Here is a 16,912-nt window from a genome sequence, read left to right as displayed (position 1 = left end):
ATTGTTATTTATATTATTTGAGATCATTTATAAAATTAGATTTTTATTTAATTTCATTGAACTTTTAAATTTATAAGATTTGTTTCTTATTATTTTAATAAACTTAAAAAAATATATATAATTTATTTTACAGTTTATTTTTCATGACATAACCAGATACTGAAAAGTGTTTTTCAATTTATTTTCTATAACACTACTAAACATTAAAAAATACTTCTTTTCAATAATCCACTTTTTCAAAAAAAAAAAGTTACTTTCCAACACGGGCAACAAATCATGCCACGCCAAAATCTGACTGTTGAATTTATTTATTTTGGTAAAAGTTTTCCAAACCATTATTGGAATTATTTTATTTCTGTTTAAATCTTAAATTTGCAAACATAATGAACAAACTAAAGGTAAACTTGGTACAATAAACTCTCCCAATATTACTCAGCTTGACTGCTCAAGGACGACTACTAGCTGATGGTTGACCAGTCACTTCTTCATTGGAGTTGTCTGTGCAAGCATCATGTCTTCTTGGCTGATCTTCCCCATCTCTTTAAGCTTATACAGGATGAGCTCGGCAGTGCTAGGCAAAACAAGGAAGCATATGATCAGGGCACAGCTAACAACTAATAAACTGAGACAATAAAACTACATCCACAACTTTGACCAAAAACAAAACCGACGGGAAACGAGTGGCAGCCATCATCAACTTACCCGACAGCATCATCATCTATGTTTGCTGCTTCGAAATCTGAATTGGCCATCATTTTGGTGAGAACCCAGTTCACCAGCTTCCTCTGTCTGCTCTCTGTGAATAACTCAACAATGTACATGTATAACTGACCTAAACCAACAGTGCCCGTCATTATCCAGACTACAGCGAACATGCGGCCATATCCAGTTGAGAAGCTCTTGTCTCCATAACCGAGAGTTGAAATGGTAGAACAGACACAGTAGAAGGAATCAACAGCGTCCAGATCCTCAATCATGTACAGGAAAACTGATCCGATCATCATAAGCCCTGAAAGAATAGCTACAGCCAAATAGCATTTGTATTTGACTTTGCTGACTTCAGTTTCATTTAGAAATGCAGCTGGACCGAGTTTTTGATGCATGTGAAGGGCTTCAACCAGTAATATTTCCTGCTTCTCTACCAAATAATCTCCTGCTTTGCTCAGTATCAGTCCAACAAGAGCCATCCCTATGAAGACAAAAACACAGACAGCTAACTTCACGGAGCCACTATTGGGCACAAGGTCCCCGTATCCCACTGTGGTCATCGTCACAATACAGAAGTACAGAGAATCAAGAATCGGATTTGATGTCTTCCCTTTGATATCATCCCTGACAGCATAAAAGCACATAGTGCCAGCACACACGTACACGGCCAAGATCATAGCTAGAGTCTTCAGGCTCTGGTGAAGTCCCCCAAAAAGGAATTCATAACTTGGAATTGGCCATTTGCCACCAACATCTGAAGGAACAAACTCTGCTAGAGTACTTTGAAGACTGCGAAACCTTTTTCTGTTGGGAGAACAATCATCAATTCGTTGAGAGGTGGGATCCACCAATCCTGACAGAAAGGACTGCTTTGCACCAATGGAAGCCATCGAGGTAGTTTAGCGAACACGGATGCTTAACGGGCTCCTAGAAAATCTGCAAATTGATAAAGATACTGTTTAGAGAACAAATTCAACAACAACTAAATTGGCTACAATTTAACCAAGGGCAAGCTAAGGAAAAGCTCGTGAGCTTGTTAATTAAAGGTAGAACAAGGAAATTAAATGCAGCTCCAACATGCATAACCATGTATAGCCCTTGGAGAGGAGACTTAATCTCGATTGATATACAAGGATATCCCATACCATGAAGCCAGCAAGAACAAAAAGATTTAAATTTGATATCATGATTATACCAAACAAAATTATGTAAAGAAGTAAAAGCACTTGGCAAACAGAAAAAAGAATTATCCTAGAACTTATGAGATAAGTTCAGAAGAAGTCTCACTACCAATTCCAACTACAACTCCACTTCACCGAAACCGAGCTTCTAGTTTGACCAGTGGAAGCAGGTTTGCGTCTAATTTAAAGTGCTCCGGTTACGAAATTTCCTAGAAAATTCCTCACCGTACTCTGTAAGATCTATATGCTGCTACAGAATTTATTGCCAGTCTTGTCCTAAGCGGCTAGTCTCCTTCTCTACAAGTGGAGTGTGAGCGTCCTTTCTCATCTGGTTTTGGACAGAGCCTAAGAACTGAAAGAGCGCGTGTAGGGAACATGCGAGTAGGAAGTTGCTTATTCCATTCCAAAAAATGGAGGAAACTTACTTAGAGCTTGGAATTTTTTAGTGAAAGCCCTAGAATGTATTGTTCACTTCAGCCTTATCTGGCATGCGTGGGTAGGAAGCCGTGGCTTCGCAAGAAGGATCCAAAGTGCCCAAATAATCGGTTCCATCAAGATTTGCTGTTAAGCCAAATAAAATCTATAAAAGGGATTCATAAAAACAAAGCAGTGGGATCCAAAGAGGGCTAAGAACCTCACTGAAACAATACAAACGATCGATGGGTTCTCGTAAAATCGAAGTTAAAGCTGAACTCTTCACAAACCAAAACAAAGCTTAATTTCCAGACAAGATAAGCAGGTACAGGGAGATCTGGGGGGGGGGGATTATCTAAGGAGGCAGAATTGCATTTCAGTTTTGATTAGCAAAAACCATCCTTGGATAGGATACATCTATGACACGGTGAACAAGCAGAGCCCAGAACGGAGGTCCTCTCTCAGTTAGCCCATGGTCTTGCATGCTTCGGCTTCCCTTGTTGTTTTATAAGTCCTCGCTCCAACCTAAATATAAGTGTGTGTTTTTTTATGCGTAGATTAGTTGTGAAGTTTTTAAAAAATGTATATTTATAATTCTTTATTGACCAAAACTTCAAGCCAAATGTTGATTGAAGCAAAATGTAAACCGCATCACGGAAATAAACAGAGACTTAAATAGGATGAATACTCACAACGAAAACTATATTTTAGAATTGTTTTTATTTTTTATTAAATTAGATAAGGATAAGGATTACGCAAATAGCAAATATTCGGATTAAGATATTTTTCTACCTATTATACAAAATACTTGTGTTAGTTAGCATAGATTACATCGATGGCAATGAATAGCGTCCAAGAAAATTAGTGTAGACTCTTAAAGCTGCTTTGAAAGATCGATCCCTCTTGGGAAATGAAACAACTGCTCGAGAAAAAAAAAAAAAATGGGGCAAAGATTTGTTCAGCTCTTTTCAATTGACCAATTTTTAAAAGTAAATTAGTAGCATATTTCATAATCTTGTTTGAAGGTCTGGAATGAAATGTTAGATAATAATATAAATTATATCTTTGAATTTTACCTGATAGTTTAAGTTATTGAGTTAAGATTATTCTTTCATATAGTATCAGAGCCTTGATGACCAAGCGGTCATGAGTTTGAATTTCATCATTCCTATTTATTCGATAAAAATTACACTAGGTAGTATTGATCTATGTAAGTTTCAAGCCCAAAAGGCTTTCACTTGAGAAGATATGTTAGACAATAATATAAATCATATTTTGGAAACCTTACCTAATAATTTAAGTTATTAGATTAAGATGGTTCTTTGACCTAGAAATCAAATATTGAATATGAAACTTACTAATTTGACTTCATTCCACACAGAATATTATGTTTTTTTTTTAATTTATATAAATCTAAAAAAAAAATTAGTGTTTTCTATGTTATACTATTTATTATAATAAAAGCGAAGTCTTTTTTTTTTTTTTACAAACATATTTATATAAAAATATCTCTTCTTGGTGTTTTATTTCTAAAACATTAAAGAATGTCTCTTCTCATTTGATTATTGTAGAACAGATGACGTTCAAGATAACATTGTTAGAGGTTATACTCCATTTGGAATTTTCCTGATCATCTGCTCATAGAGATTTTTTCGCCAGAGGCTCAAAAATCTTGCGGTGAAAGGCAATAAGCTTAATGTGTTTCATGGAGAACGCTTGTGGCAAGGCAAGCTCCTCTTAGCGGAACAGATCCTCTTGCTCACCGAACTAAAAGATAGCCTTGGGCCTGTACCCCGTGGGTTGAGCATAATATCAGATGCCTGCCTGTCATGTTCGAGCTGTATGCTTTTCCATCTCTGAAACATTTTTTTCAGGAGGTACACAGCTTGGATCTGGATGTTGAAACAGGTGAGATTGTGGGCAATGCCTATTTGTTTCTCAAAGAGCAACTTGAACTTTCTGCAATGCCGCTTCCTTCTGGCATAACTCATGGAACCATAGTAAGTATGCTAGCCTTCTACTTGCATCTTTGTCCTTTCAAAACTTTTCAATTCAAGATCTATCAGTATTTTTTTTCTCCATAAAGTTCAGTGGCCTTAATGAACAGACTAGGGTAAACTTGATACAGGAAACCATATCTATTATCTTCTATGATATCAATATCACTGAATTGTATTAGTCAAGGACTACTCGCTGATGGTGAAGTCATTTCTTCATCTGAGTTGACTGTGCAGGCGTGATATCAGAATCTGACAAGGTTCCAGATTGATCAATATCAAGATCCTCAAACTCCTCCATTACAAGTGCAATATCTTCTTGGCTAATCTTCCCCATCTCTTTAAGCTTATATAGGATGAACTCCGCGGCCCTAGGTAAAAGGAGGAAGTGGAGAATCAGAGACATAGCCAACAACCTAAAAAGTGAGACAATAAACTACACCCTCGAATATGACCACATAAAAAGAAACCGATGGGAAACAACTTGCAACAAAATCCAAAGGGAACATCACAACATCACAAACTTACCCAACAACACCATCATCATCGATGTCTGCTGCCTCCAGATCTAAATTGGTCGTCTTTCTAGTAAGAACCCAGTGTACCAGTGTTCTCTGTCTGTTTTCAGTGAATAGCTCTGCAATGTACAGAAATAACAGGCCTAAACCAATAGTACCCGTCAGCATCCAAAATAAAGCAAACAAACGACCACGTCCAGTTGAGAAGCTCTTGTCTCCATAACCGAGAGTCGTAATGGTACAGCAGACACAGTAGAAAGCATCAATGACGTCCAAATCCTCAACCATATACAGGAAAACAGTTCCGACCAGCATGAGCACTGAAAGGATAGCTAGGGCCAAATAACATTTGTATTTCACTTTGCTGGTTTCAATTTCCTTTAGAGACGCAGCTGGACCAGGTTTTTCATGCATGTGGAGAGCTTTAATCATTAATATTTCCTGCTTGTCTACCAAATAGTCTGCTGCTTTGCTCAGTATCAATCCAACAAGAGCCATCCCCATGAAGACAAAAACACAGGCAAGTAACTTCACAAAGGCACTATTGGGCACCAGGTCCCCATATCCTACTGTGGTCATCGTCACAATACAAAAATATACAGAATCAAGAATCGGATTGGTTTTCTTCCCTTTGATATCATCCCTGACAGCATAAAAGCATATTGTGCCAAGACCTAAGTAGACAGCCAATAACACGGCTACTTTCTTCAGGCTTTGTTGTAGTCCCCCCCAAAAGGAATCACAACATGGAATTGGCCCCTTGCCACTTGTATCTGAAGGAACAAATTCTGCTAGGGGAGCACTTTTAACATGGCGAATCCTTCTTCTGTTGCGATGACATTCATTGATTCTTTGAGAGGTGGGGTCCACCAATCCTGACAGCAAGGGCTGTTTTGCACCATTGGAAGCCATTTAGGCAGCTTCGTAAAAGCAGATGCGTATTGGGCTCTTAGAAAATCTGCAAATTGTGAAAGATATTGTTTAGAGAACAAAATTAACAACAAATAGTTCACTGAGATAAAAAGTTCAGCCTGCAACTATAAATGTAGATAGAAGCCATTCACTTCACAATAAAGGGATAAAGATATTTGCCAGAAAGTCCATCAATCAGATTCCATGTCATTCATCTTGTACAAATGAAGATGAAACTAGCATCTCATTGAGACAGAAAAGGAGACACATGTATGATAACATCTAGAGAGAATAGAGAAGGATGCATGCTCAGAATAAAAATAGCACATTTACAGCATCAAAGCATAATCAAACTTTGCATAAATAACTAATTTCCAATAATGTTTCTCTTTAATTATTCAGATCATAGAGTTCTCGGCTATGTTATTTCATCCCAAGTACTAAACAAACACACACACACTTCCCACTTTTCTATGGTCACTGACTTTTCTGTCCCATATTATGAGTGGAAAAATAGTGATTGAAACTCTACAGCATAATTTCATGAAGAGGCAGGCTAAGTAAGGAAAGGCTCGTGATCTAATTAAAGTCAATATGAAAAAAAATGCAGCTCCGGCATGCATAAATTTATATCACCACGTATAGCCACATAATTATCGAGACAAGTAAAGAACAAAAGAAAAAACAGTTTGGAAATCAAGACTATACCAAACTAAGTGATTTATAGAACTAATGGAGTCTATTCTAAATGATTTAAACAAGTACAAGCATTTAGCAAACAGAAAAAGATTCTCATAAAACTTAGGAGATAAGTCCAGAAGCCTCGCTACCAATTCCAACTCCACTTCACCGAAATTTCCTAAAAAATTCCTCTAAGATCTATGCTACTACAGAATTTATTGTCATTCTTGTCCGATGCAGCTTAGTCCCTAACAAGTGAAATGGGAGTGCCCCTCTCATCTCTTTCTGGCCAGAGCATAACAATTGAAGGAGTGCAAAGGGAACATGTGAGTCGGAAGTTGCTTGTATCAATCCAAAAAATGAAGAAGCTTAGTTAGAGCTTCTTGGTATTTTTCAACGACAAGCCCCCTCGAATTTACTATTTTCTTTGTAAGATTAGCTTATAAAAAGAAGAAAGGGTCTGGATCCAAATTGCTCACATAATTGGTTCTATCAAGAATTGTTGTTGAGCCAAATGAAATCTGTGAAGGAAAAAAGCAAAAGGATTCAAAGAGAACTAAAACCTCATTGACACAATACATCTAATGGGGTTCTCGTAAATATCAGTTAATCGAAGCTTTATTACCAAACAAGATAAGATAGTTCAGAGAGAGAGAGATATTACCTACTATCAGTGGTTCTTCTTCTCCGTCAAGAAATGATGATGGTGGCAATAATAGTGCAGTGTCAAGATTGGGTAGATAAAGGGTACTAGTAAAGGTGGCAAGATACCAAGAAGATCGACGTCCTTTAGTGATGGTGTTAAAGAATAACACTTCTTTATCAGAGAGGAGGAGGGAGAGAAGGTTGAAGACTCAACTGGAACGAGGAAGGATAAGATTGGCATTGTACAGAAGAGTGAGGATGGTTCTGTAAATGGGGTTGATGGAAGGTGGGGTTAGCTTTGAGGGATCAAATTGAAAACCAGGGAGTGCTGAGCATCAAGATGGATAAATATTAGTCCATTTCCTTTGACCAGAATCACTCTTGAAGGGGAAAAAAAATTATTGTAATTTTGAGAATATTTTTCCCCTTTCTTTTTGAATATTATGTTGATTTGGGCATTGCAATTTTTTTGATGGTCATGCCACTGCAATTTTTGTCATCAAAGAGTCCTGGCCCTTGGGATCTTTGACATTGCGGAGTGACCTTACACCGGCATGACAATTTAGATCATCAATCTATTAAATAATTATGGTAATTTTAAATTGAAAATGGTTACTGAATCATTAATTTTCTTTGAAAAAATTAAAAAAAGAGTAACTGCATCAGCATTACTATAACATTACACATATTTTTTTCTCTTTAAAGTCTTAATCTTTTATTGGTGGAAACAACAAAGGCCTCACATAACCACATCAAACATAGTTGCCTTGTCTTATTTTCTTGTCTTCCTCCTTCTGTGTTTGTGTTGTTGCGGTTGAACAAAGCTAAAGGAGGAATCTCTCTCTCCTCTGCCCTCTCTTTCTGGTAATTCCTTGTCTTCTTTTATTATCGACATACAAGTTCTATCCTTTATATGCTCCAGCTTGAAAAGAACTGAACTTTTCATCCATCTCCTTTTCTTCTGAATTCTGTACTGTGTAAATTCACCAAATTTTGAAATGATTTGAACTAATCTCACCTGGGCTTTATCGTTGGTTTAGTATTTATGGTCTTGTCATTACTAAATCATCTAGTTTATTGAATTGTTGAGCAAAAGTCTGCCTTTTGCTATAAAATGTTGTGTACTTTATGGTGGCTCTTGTTCAAGCTATTCCCCAATGTTAATATTCGTGTTAATCTTTAAGAGTATCATCTTCATGTTATTCAAGCTCAATCAAATTGAGACAGCATAGAGGGCATATTGGATAAGCTATGTGTTGTAGCTGGATGCTATTGATAATAGAAATCTTCCTTAAATTTTCCCAGTTTCGCAAAGCTGACTTTGTCATAGCATCAATGTTTTGTGATCATTTAAGTTGAATCAAAAGTGTTGTGAATGTCCCGATTCAAATATTATTTTTGAATCTATCATAGGGGAATTTCAGAAAGAAGGAAAACAGTCAGCGCTAATGACTGCTTAAACTGAACCGGAGCCATAAAATGAAGTCTAAAATTGAAGCATGACATTAGTAGACTGTTTACAGTTTCCTCTACTTGTCCACATTAACGGTTACCTGTTAATCTTCCATCCACTTTGGAAACGTTTTTGAAATTAAAAGTGTCAATAACCGAAGCAAACTGACTTTTTCTAGCAATTATGATGTCAATATTTCAGTGTTTTTGGTAAAAGATCGATTCAGCTAGCAGTATTTTCCTCATCATAGGGAAGTAGTAGAAATGACAAGAGGATTTCTTCATTTGACGATTTTCCTGCACAATGTCTCTTCTCGTTTAATTCCTGTATGAAACTCAATATCTGGGCCGTTGTTTGCAGACTTCTAATGTCAGATAATGTTGATAATAACACTAAAGTAGATTACACTCCATTTGGAAAGCTTCCTGATCATCTGCTCGTGGAGATTTTTGTCAGAGTCCCTGTATCAGAGTGGGCTCAAATATCTTGTGTTAGAAGGCAATGGGCTAATGTGTTTCGTGGGGAATGCTTGTGGCAAGCTGCTCTCACCAGAACCTATCCACTTGCTCACCAAACTAAAAGATGGCCTGGGCCTATACCGCGAGGGCTGAGCAGAAGGCAAGTTTGAACATCTCTAAAACCAGTTTGCTGTTTTTCTTTCTTCTGTTACTGTTGATTTCTTTTTTCTTTCATTCTTGGTTATGTTATTCTTTCTTGTCTTAATAAAGTGATCATATAATTGGGATTCTGTTGAAATCTGTAGTTTATTGCTTATAACACCCTTGAGAAATTAATGATCCATGATTGATGTCAAATTTGTCATTACCTAACTTAATGCTTTCTTGGCATGATATTAGGAGTCTGGCTGGCTGCCAAGTCTGAGTTGCATGCTGTTCTAACTCTGAAATATTTTTTTTTCAGGAGATACACAGCTTTATGTGTCAGCAAACGCATCTTCGCTCTGGATGGTGAGATAGATGAGATTGTTGGCCATGCTTATTTGTTTCTCAAAGAGCAACTTGAATTTTTTGACATGCCATCAACTTCTAGCATACTTCATGGAACCATAATAGGTGTGCTCTCTACTACGGTATCTTTGTCGTTGTAAACCTTTTCAGCTATCAAATGTCTTTCATTTATAAGTTGAGAGGATATGATACGCTATCTTTCTAGTACTAGAAGCCAAGTCCTGAGGACACACTTTGATTGAGGACTTTGTTTTAGCAGATCAGTTTATTGCTTGCGGGAAATCCAGGGATATTGCCCATGAGCTTGCTTCACAAATCTGGCTTGCTGTTCTTGACAATTTGGAGGACAACGAGCATACATTTCTCATACTGAAACGTCTTGCGCTAGAGGGTGATGTAAGTTGCAGCTCTGAACATTCTGTTAATTGACCTTACAAGCAAACTGTTAAGATTACTTCCCAAATAATCGAAACTTTTGCATACATGCACGTGTGTGCTATCGGTTCTAGTTTGATTGGTTCCAATTTGTATTATCCTGCAGGTTTTTCTTCCATACCCATATACAAAATCCATTAAAGTGCAATGGAAGGTGTTTGAAAAGCTCTTCACTGATTTCCGTGATTGTTTCAATCGTGTGGATTATTATGATGTGCTGGGTTGTGCTAAGAACAAGTTTGAACCAATACCATCTGCCTGGTTGGGTTACTAGAACTAGTAGCTCACTCCGTCTCTACTGTGTCCATGTATGTCAGTACTGTATGTATTTAGGGATGTCATATGCGACTATATATGGCAGCGAAGTGCTGTCATTTGTCTTGTTTAGGGCAGCACAGTCGCGCACGCACGGAGGATGAAAATATGCTCCGCCATTTGATGGAAAGACACTGCAAAAGTGCATATTCTACTTGATGTGGTGTCCTCTGATTTTCTCACTAGCAGCTAGCTGCACAAGTCACTGCAACACCCTGAACACGGGCCAGGAAACCATGCCTGCCTTCGTTTTGTTAACAGCATGGTCCAAACCAATAGAGGCCCATGGAGCATAAAATAAAACGTATTTGGGTGTAATGATTAAAAGAAACATCAATCCAATCTAGCATGATATAAATAGTACTGTCGGCTGATCTCCCATGTTTCCACAGCCTCCTCTCCATCGGTTAGCATATTCATACACTGTCTCACCGGACGTAAGCTCTCAAACTGCCTCTCCGATGGCACAAAACTTCCCTGCACTTGAAGCGTTTGTAAAGAAGAGATATACGTGTCTAGGCTGCCAGCATCAGGACTAGAACTAGAAGCAGTGGCCTGGCCTGAGTGGACACGCTGACAGCTGATGACTTGACTTGGCGGATCAGCTTATAGCTTGCAGGATACTGCCGTTCGGTTCTACAAGCTCAGGCCCGGTTTGTTAAAAGGTCCAAGGTGTGTGGTTAGGTTGGACCGTGTGATTCTGTTTCATCTCCCCTCAGAAGTCATATACTGGGTGCTTGCCAATTATAGAAAAAAAAATGCTTAAATAGAACAAAAAATCAAATAAAGTTTGCTTGTGATTTTGTTTTTTTTTTTGCCCTAAAGAAACATCATGCGTGTATCGTGTCTTGTCTCATGTAATAAACATGTGTGCGAGGCAATGGAGCATGATACTTGGATCCTCCTCGAGATGCATGCATTGCTTGAATTTGACCATTACTTTACCATTAGTGAATTCTTCCTTCTTCTTCTTCTTCCTTTTTCTTTTTGTGTAGTCATCGGTTTCTATACATCTTGCAAGCTTTTTTAACACATAAAGCTCAAAGAATAAATTCATTTTTAGATGGTTAAAAATTGAATATCATGTTAAAATTATAAATTTAATAAAGAAATTGTTGCTGAATGGTAAGGAATAATGAGTGCATATAATAATGTGTTGTTGATGTTTATATGAACATGTATTTAAAGACACTTTTTAAAACGTTTTTCAACATTTTCAATAACTTAACATTAAAACCATCTAAAAAAAAACTAATTAACATGAACATATTTTTAATTTAAAAAATACATCAAACATATTTATAAATAAAAAAGAGCTGAACAATTTCATAAAATACTTTCAAAAGCATCATTGAAGTCTATAAAATTAAATATCGTATGCCATGGATAGATTCATAAAATAAACAAAAGCAGCTGGGGGAGATGAGAGTGAATTTGGAAAATGAAGAGGGACGAATAAGTAAATATGAATAGAGAGAAGGACTCCCAAATCAAAAAACAGTAATGCAGGGAAAAGCGCGGCTTTTTCTGCCATGTACTTAGGCATGGATTCTGACAATATTCTCTGTACAGTGTCTTCTTCTCTCTCTCTCTCTCTCACTTCTGCAGTGTACCATATTATTTTATTTTTCATTGAAAATTGCAAATCATTTTAACTATATTTTTCCTTTCTCTCCATCTTGGGTTTTGAGCACGATTCAATTTTATTACCAGATTTTCTTTTGTCATTTTTGTACAGAAGACATAAAGTAACACTCCATGATGAGAGTTCCAGCGATCTGTTGTTACCAATTTGCTATAAATTCACTGTATTTCTTTTACTAATGATTTCTTTTTCTTCTTTTTCTTCTTTTTAAATATTTCATCAAAACCATTTATGACTCCATTTATTGCTTTTGCTCTTATTGTTAAACCTCTTGATTTTTTCAACCCTTTCTCTCTCTGATTGTTGTACAGTTGTTTAGGGTTTTATTAAAGGAAAAAACCCTATTCCTTGTTTCCAATTCTGAGGCGGTTGGGGTTCTGCATTGTCTTTAAATGGCTTGATTTCTTACTTTTGCTGTGATCTGCACTTGAAGGTGTGTCTTTTGGTGCTCTGCTTCCCTTTTTTTTTATCTCTTCTTTCTTTAGTGATGTATTGCTGATGAGTATAATGCTGGTTAGTATTTGTGATTTTTTAGCTGTGAAATGGTAAAAATACTTCTACTTTTGCTTTAAAGTTGGTTTCTTGATTGGCATGTTGTAGGGGTCTTGCTTCATTAACATATGTTTTAAGCACCGATTTTGGAGAGGGTTTTGGGATTTTTCTGTCTCTGCTAATGCTGATTTATTTTTGTGGATGCCAATAAATGTTACTATTTCAAGCTTCAATAAAGATCAAAACTTTTTCAGCTTGGTTGTTAGTGAAGAGAGTGTGTTTACTAATTAGGGTTGATTGCTAGAAATCTGGTGATAGTAGGGTTCTTGGAGTTAAAAGCTTTACCTTTGTTGCCGTTTAAAATTTCTGGGTTATTCTTACGTTTCTTCAAAGTGACTACTTTTTTTACGAGGGACACAGAGTTTGGAGCTGATGGGTCACTTGGGTTTTAGATCGCTGTTTTTTAAGTAAGCAGTTTAGATTCTAGAAAGTTTGTTGAGATCTTTGGGGAATCTAGCTTATCTGATTCTGCTTGGAACATTTTGACCCGAGGATCTAACTTTGGTGCGTTTTAAGATTTGAAATAATAGAAGATACGCATAAAGTCCTGGAATCAGAACGTTTTTATCCATCGGAAGCTTCCCTGTTTCTTGTGTGATTTTGAAGAAAGAAGAGGTTAGCGGTTTGTTGAAGATGGATTTCTTTAAAGCTAAGAAGTTTAGGAAAGCCCACAAACCAGGCCCGGAAAAGGATTTAGAAGATAAGCCTGTGCCACATCCAGAGGAGCCAAGGAATGAGAATGATGGAGGTGGTGAAAGTGTAACTAGCAAATCAGCCAACACTGATCCTGTAGCTGAAGCTGAGGATGACGATGACGATTTTATAACCAATGAGGTAAAGAGGAGGTTGAAAGAACTGAGAAGGAACAGTTTTATGGTATTGATTCCTGAAGAAGAGTCATGTGCAGAAGAGGAGGAAGATGAAGAGGGTGAAGGTGAGACAAGCCCAAATGAGTGGAGGGATGTCGAAGCAGAAGGAAGGCAATGGTGGGGTGGGTTTGATGCTCTGTATGACCAGTACTGTGAGCGGATGTTGTTCTTTGATCGGATGAGTGTTCAGCAGCTCGCTGAATCTGGTAAGTCTTGCTAAACTTTGATCCAGCTCTTTCTTGATTGATTTGTACACTTTTTGGATTGCAATTGATTGATACTCAGCATGCTTTGGTAGTTATGAAATTTAGCATCACTTAGAGACTTGTGTTGTGACAAAATTGTTTGACGTCTTTTCTGTCCCTTCTCCCTCATGCTTACTTGCCATGCGGTGATTATTTTTATTTTTTATGTTATCTGTTCCTATAAGTTTCGAATTGTTTGGCATATGTCCATCTTGTCTGATTTAGAATTAGTCTACCTGAAACCTTACTGAGATTATGAGAATTGACCACATTGATTTTCTGGATTTCTGAATGTAGCCGTGTTCCAGCTGTATTTAAAATTTGCCTATATTAAGCCTATAAATAACACTACCATACCATATAATGCTCGAGTCCTTTCTCGTGCCTTTTCTTTTTCAGACCAAGGTTCTAAAAGTGTGGTTGTCCAATGAACTCCTAACTACAGGATTTTGCAGTGTCTGCTTGCTTTCCTTTTCCTTTTTTCGGAATTGCTCTCTTTTCCAACTTGTTGAGATTAGTTTGTTGTACTTGAGGGTGATTCTTGTACAGTGAAACAATCTTTTAGTTTTCATCAGAAACAAATGTTCTATTGTATTGCAGGCTGCTACGCTCCCACAACTCCCTCCCCAAGGTCTGCATCCAAAAAGCTGACATCCCCCTTCCGCTGCCTCTCTCTGAAAAAGATAGAAGAACCTGAAGATGAAACTGAGCATCTGCAGCAGGTACAGAATGACCCATATCAAGATATTGAAACTGCATATGTTGCTCAACTTTGCTTAACTTGGGAGGTGCTTCACTGCCAATACACTCAAATGAGTCAGAAAATCACTTGCCAACCTGAAAACCCTGCCTGTTTCAATTACAGTGCCCAGCTGTTTCAGCAATTCCAAGTTTTATTGCAAAGGTTTATTGAAAATGAGCCTTTTGAGCAGGGTCTCAGAGCAGAAATATTTGCTCGTGCAAGGAATGCCTTGCCTAAACTGCTACAGGTTCCAAATGCAAAAGGTAATATCTGAGTAATTCAATTGTTCATGTGGGTTTAGTTTAAATGCCAAAACTACAATTCAGCTTATCTAGTTCCATTAACCAACTTATATATTGTTTAAAGAAAACCAAAGTAGTTCTTGGAGTTTGTGCCTCGATCATTTCTTAATATCCTAATCTGTCTAGGTTTGGATAAAAAGGATACAGAAGAAACAGAATCTGATTATGTGGTCCTTGCCCCTGATCTTCTCAAGATAATTGAGAGTTCGATCCTTAATTTTCACCTTTTCCTGAAGATGGACAAGAAAAAACAAGGTAATGTCCGTAATTTGTTTGGAAATCAGAACCAGATTGCCACCCCTCTTCAACTAATACAATCTTCGCTTGAGAAGGTAATGTTTGTACCATTCTATCTCTTATACAAGTGTTAAAGATTACTAGTTAATTTCTTTGATTTTTTATTATAAAGAATGAGCAAATTTTGGCTGAAGTTCAGCACAGAAAGTTGTAGCTTGTTCACTGCAAGACATTTTATTGGTTTGATTGTTGTTCCTTTGATTGAGAGAGTTGTCATTGATGCTGCTTCTTTGTGAATGGATCTTTTGTTATAAATAGGAACTTGAAAAGGATTGATCCACCACCAATGCTGACTGCCTAAATAGAAATTTCAAAAGGGATGTTCATGGTTAGCTGTGATGACTTTTTTTACACCTGATACCAAAATTAATAGCCAAACAGGAAATGAGAGCGGTGGATTTCTTCTAGTTTATCTCTCATATATATCTTGGAGTTGATAGCTGCTGGCTTTCTGGTAAAATGCCATTGGTGGATGTGTCAAGCCTTCCGACCACCCATCATTGTTCTAGTCAAGTTATATTGGTGGCACAGGAAAGTTAGCTTTGGGACATATCAACTTTTTTAACCTGTTATCATACCTGTACATCGTTTTAATTTCCAGGGATGATGGGGTTGGTTTGTTTGCAAAGGCATGGATAGAGAATTGGTCTGTATATATTTGAATTATAGAGGGGTATTACAGGAGGAAAAGAATAACCTATTTATTGAAAGAGTGCTTTCAGTGCATTAGATCACAGAAAAAGGAACCTATACCTTCAGTTACTAAAACAGATTATTTTTCATACTGTTGATGGCTAACTTCTTCCTTCCCTATGAGTTTGCAGAAAAGGATAAAACTAAAGGATCTGTGCAAGAAGAGTAAAGGATGGAAAAAGAAATGTTGGCCTCAAAGCTACGAGAACATTCAACTGTTGTTTAGCCTCATTGATATCAAAATCTTATCCAGGGTTATCGGGATGGTAAGAATCAGTAAAGAGCAGTTACTTTGGTGTGAAGAAAAGATGAAGAAGATAAACTTGCCAAATGGGAAGCTGCAGAGAGACCCCCGCCCCATCCTTTTCCCTTGTTAATAGCTGTAAGGGAAAGACGAGGGAAACAAATCCGTTAGTTGGTTAGCAGCAGAAAACCCCTTTTTCATGTTCAGATCAGTAGATAGCATGTAGTTTGCTTATGGTAATGGTACCTTGATCAGACTACTTGCTATCTACGGATCTGCGCAGTTTTCCCCCCCCCAGATATGTTATGCAGAAGGGGATTTCTGTAATCTCTTGCACTTGTTAATCTGAAGATTGAAACGGTCAAGAAGGTAGAAGTGATGTTGCATCGGCTTTAGCCATATTGGAGTGCAGATTAGCTCTCTATTTTGTGATTAAAAACTGCTGTCCTTTTGAGTTTATTCTACACTTATTTCTGCAATTGCCCTAGGTTCTCCTTAGACTGGTTGTGATTGTGTTTTTGAAGTGGAAATGTTAGAATCATATATATTAAAACACATGAAACTCAAATGCTGTCATCTGCCGGCGAAATAAGGGGGAAAGGGTGGATCTTTGCCGTCCAGCCTCCATCTGCCGGCGAAAGGACCACCAAATGAAAGTGCGATGGTCGTGTGCTGATTAAGTGGGGCGATTTGATAGCTTGAGCGGAGGAGACCCAGGGGTGGCCTGAGGGGAGTGCGGGAGGAAGGAAGCTGCCGGGTTTTCGTTAGCGAAGCTTACAATCCAGTCCTTATAGGTTTAAAATGGTTAAACTCGGTACTGGTAGTTTCGTTAGTTTCAATTCAGTCCCTTAAAAGAAAAGGCTCCCGTTGTGGGGGTCCACCCCGGGGTCATTTTGTTCACGTCCTTTTATTCTAACTGCTTATCACAGTCTTGGACCGCCCTTTTCTGCCAATATATCATTTGGTTCACGTCCTTTTTTATTATTTGTTAACTGAGGGACATTGTCAGCTTCCTCTTGCTGAGCTACGAGTGTCTTCCACAACCCCACGTGTTTTAAGAGTTTAAATTCAAAAAATAAAACAATAGAATATATCT

The 16,912-nt window shown here is 37.5% G+C and overlaps 4 protein-coding genes across 10 annotated transcripts; 2 read left to right on the top strand and 2 right to left on the bottom strand.

Moving 5' to 3' along the window:
• Positions 1–163: 163 nt before the first annotated feature.
• On the bottom strand, positions 164–2,153 carry LOC118045108 (two-pore potassium channel 1). Of its 2 annotated transcripts, none has more exons than XM_035053640.2 (3): positions 1,999–2,153; positions 703–1,644; positions 164–571 (listed from the first exon to the last, which is right to left on the bottom strand). In XM_035053640.2, the coding sequence occupies exons 2-3, from the start codon at positions 1,596–1,598 to the stop codon at positions 478–480; spliced, it is 990 nt and encodes a 329-aa protein (XP_034909531.1). In that variant the 5' UTR covers positions 1,599–1,644; positions 1,999–2,153; the 3' UTR covers positions 164–477. The 2 variants fall into 2 exon arrangements, with proteins under 2 accessions (XP_034909531.1, XP_034909532.1); XM_035053641.2 differs by having other exon boundaries at positions 1,996–2,117.
• Positions 2,154–3,797: 1,644 nt separating this feature from the next.
• LOC118045110 (two-pore potassium channel 1) lies at positions 3,798–7,490 on the bottom strand. Of its 2 annotated transcripts, XM_035053643.2 has the most exons (4): positions 7,076–7,490; positions 6,891–6,932; positions 4,829–5,776; positions 3,798–4,671 (listed from the first exon to the last, which is right to left on the bottom strand). In XM_035053643.2, the coding sequence occupies exons 3-4, from the start codon at positions 5,728–5,730 to the stop codon at positions 4,509–4,511; spliced, it is 1,065 nt and encodes a 354-aa protein (XP_034909534.1). In that variant the 5' UTR covers positions 5,731–5,776; positions 6,891–6,932; positions 7,076–7,490; the 3' UTR covers positions 3,798–4,508. The 2 variants fall into 2 exon arrangements, with proteins under 2 accessions (XP_034909534.1, XP_034909533.1); XM_035053642.2 differs by lacking the exon at positions 6,891–6,932 and having other exon boundaries at positions 7,076–7,485.
• A 270-nt stretch (positions 7,491–7,760) lies between these two features.
• LOC118045111 (uncharacterized) lies at positions 7,761–10,409 on the top strand. The gene is made up of 5 exons (XM_035053644.2): positions 7,761–7,920; positions 8,870–9,127; positions 9,431–9,582; positions 9,737–9,873; positions 10,019–10,409. Exons 2-5 carry the CDS (start codon positions 8,877–8,879, stop codon positions 10,184–10,186), a joined length of 708 nt encoding a protein of 235 aa, XP_034909535.1. The 5' UTR covers positions 7,761–7,920; positions 8,870–8,876; the 3' UTR covers positions 10,187–10,409.
• A 1,380-nt stretch (positions 10,410–11,789) lies between these two features.
• On the top strand, positions 11,790–16,295 carry LOC118045112 (uncharacterized). 5 transcript variants are annotated; one of them, XM_035053648.2, is made up of 5 exons: positions 11,790–12,305; positions 12,941–13,499; positions 14,139–14,543; positions 14,709–14,914; positions 15,704–16,295. In XM_035053648.2, exons 2-5 carry the CDS (start codon positions 13,058–13,060, stop codon positions 15,947–15,949), a joined length of 1,299 nt encoding a protein of 432 aa, XP_034909539.1. In that variant the 5' UTR covers positions 11,790–12,305; positions 12,941–13,057; the 3' UTR covers positions 15,950–16,295. The 5 variants fall into 5 exon arrangements, with proteins under 5 accessions (XP_034909539.1, XP_034909538.1, XP_073266818.1 ...); XM_035053647.2 differs by having other exon boundaries at positions 12,785–13,499; XM_073410717.1 differs by having other exon boundaries at positions 12,758–13,499.
• Positions 16,296–16,912: the final 617 nt, after the last annotated feature.

This window comes from Populus alba, chromosome 8 (genome assembly GCF_005239225.2).
Source record: "Populus alba chromosome 8, ASM523922v2, whole genome shotgun sequence".
Lineage (NCBI taxonomy): Eukaryota > Viridiplantae > Streptophyta > Magnoliopsida > Malpighiales > Salicaceae > Populus > Populus alba.
The sequence above is the reverse complement of the archived record's forward strand: the minus strand, read 5'-3'. Positions and strand labels throughout refer to the sequence as shown.

Coding starts and splice junctions, on each gene's coding strand:
- LOC118045108 (XM_035053640.2), bottom strand. CDS start 1,598: ATGGCTTCCATTGGTGCAAAGCAGTCCTTTCTGTCAGGATTGGTGGAT. Junction 572..702: donor ATAGATGATGATGCTGTCGG/GTAAGTTGATGA, acceptor TGTTTTGCCTAG/CACTGCCGAGCTCATCCTGT.
- LOC118045110 (XM_035053643.2), bottom strand. CDS start 5,730: ATGGCTTCCAATGGTGCAAAACAGCCCTTGCTGTCAGGATTGGTGGAC. Junction 4,672..4,828: donor GATGATGATGGTGTTGTTGG/GTAAGTTTGTGA, acceptor CCTTTTACCTAG/GGCCGCGGAGTTCATCCTAT.
- LOC118045111 (XM_035053644.2), top strand. CDS start 8,877: ATGTCAGATAATGTTGATAATAACACTAAAGTAGATTACACTCCATTT. Junction 9,128..9,430: donor CCGCGAGGGCTGAGCAGAAG/GCAAGTTTGAAC, acceptor TTTTTTTTTCAG/GAGATACACAGCTTTATGTG. Junction 9,583..9,736: donor ACTTCATGGAACCATAATAG/GTGTGCTCTCTA, acceptor TTGTTTTAGCAG/ATCAGTTTATTGCTTGCGGG.
- LOC118045112 (XM_035053648.2), top strand. CDS start 13,058: ATGGATTTCTTTAAAGCTAAGAAGTTTAGGAAAGCCCACAAACCAGGC. Junction 13,500..14,138: donor TCAGCAGCTCGCTGAATCTG/GTAAGTCTTGCT, acceptor ATTGTATTGCAG/GCTGCTACGCTCCCACAACT. Junction 14,544..14,708: donor ACAGGTTCCAAATGCAAAAG/GTAATATCTGAG, acceptor TAATCTGTCTAG/GTTTGGATAAAAAGGATACA.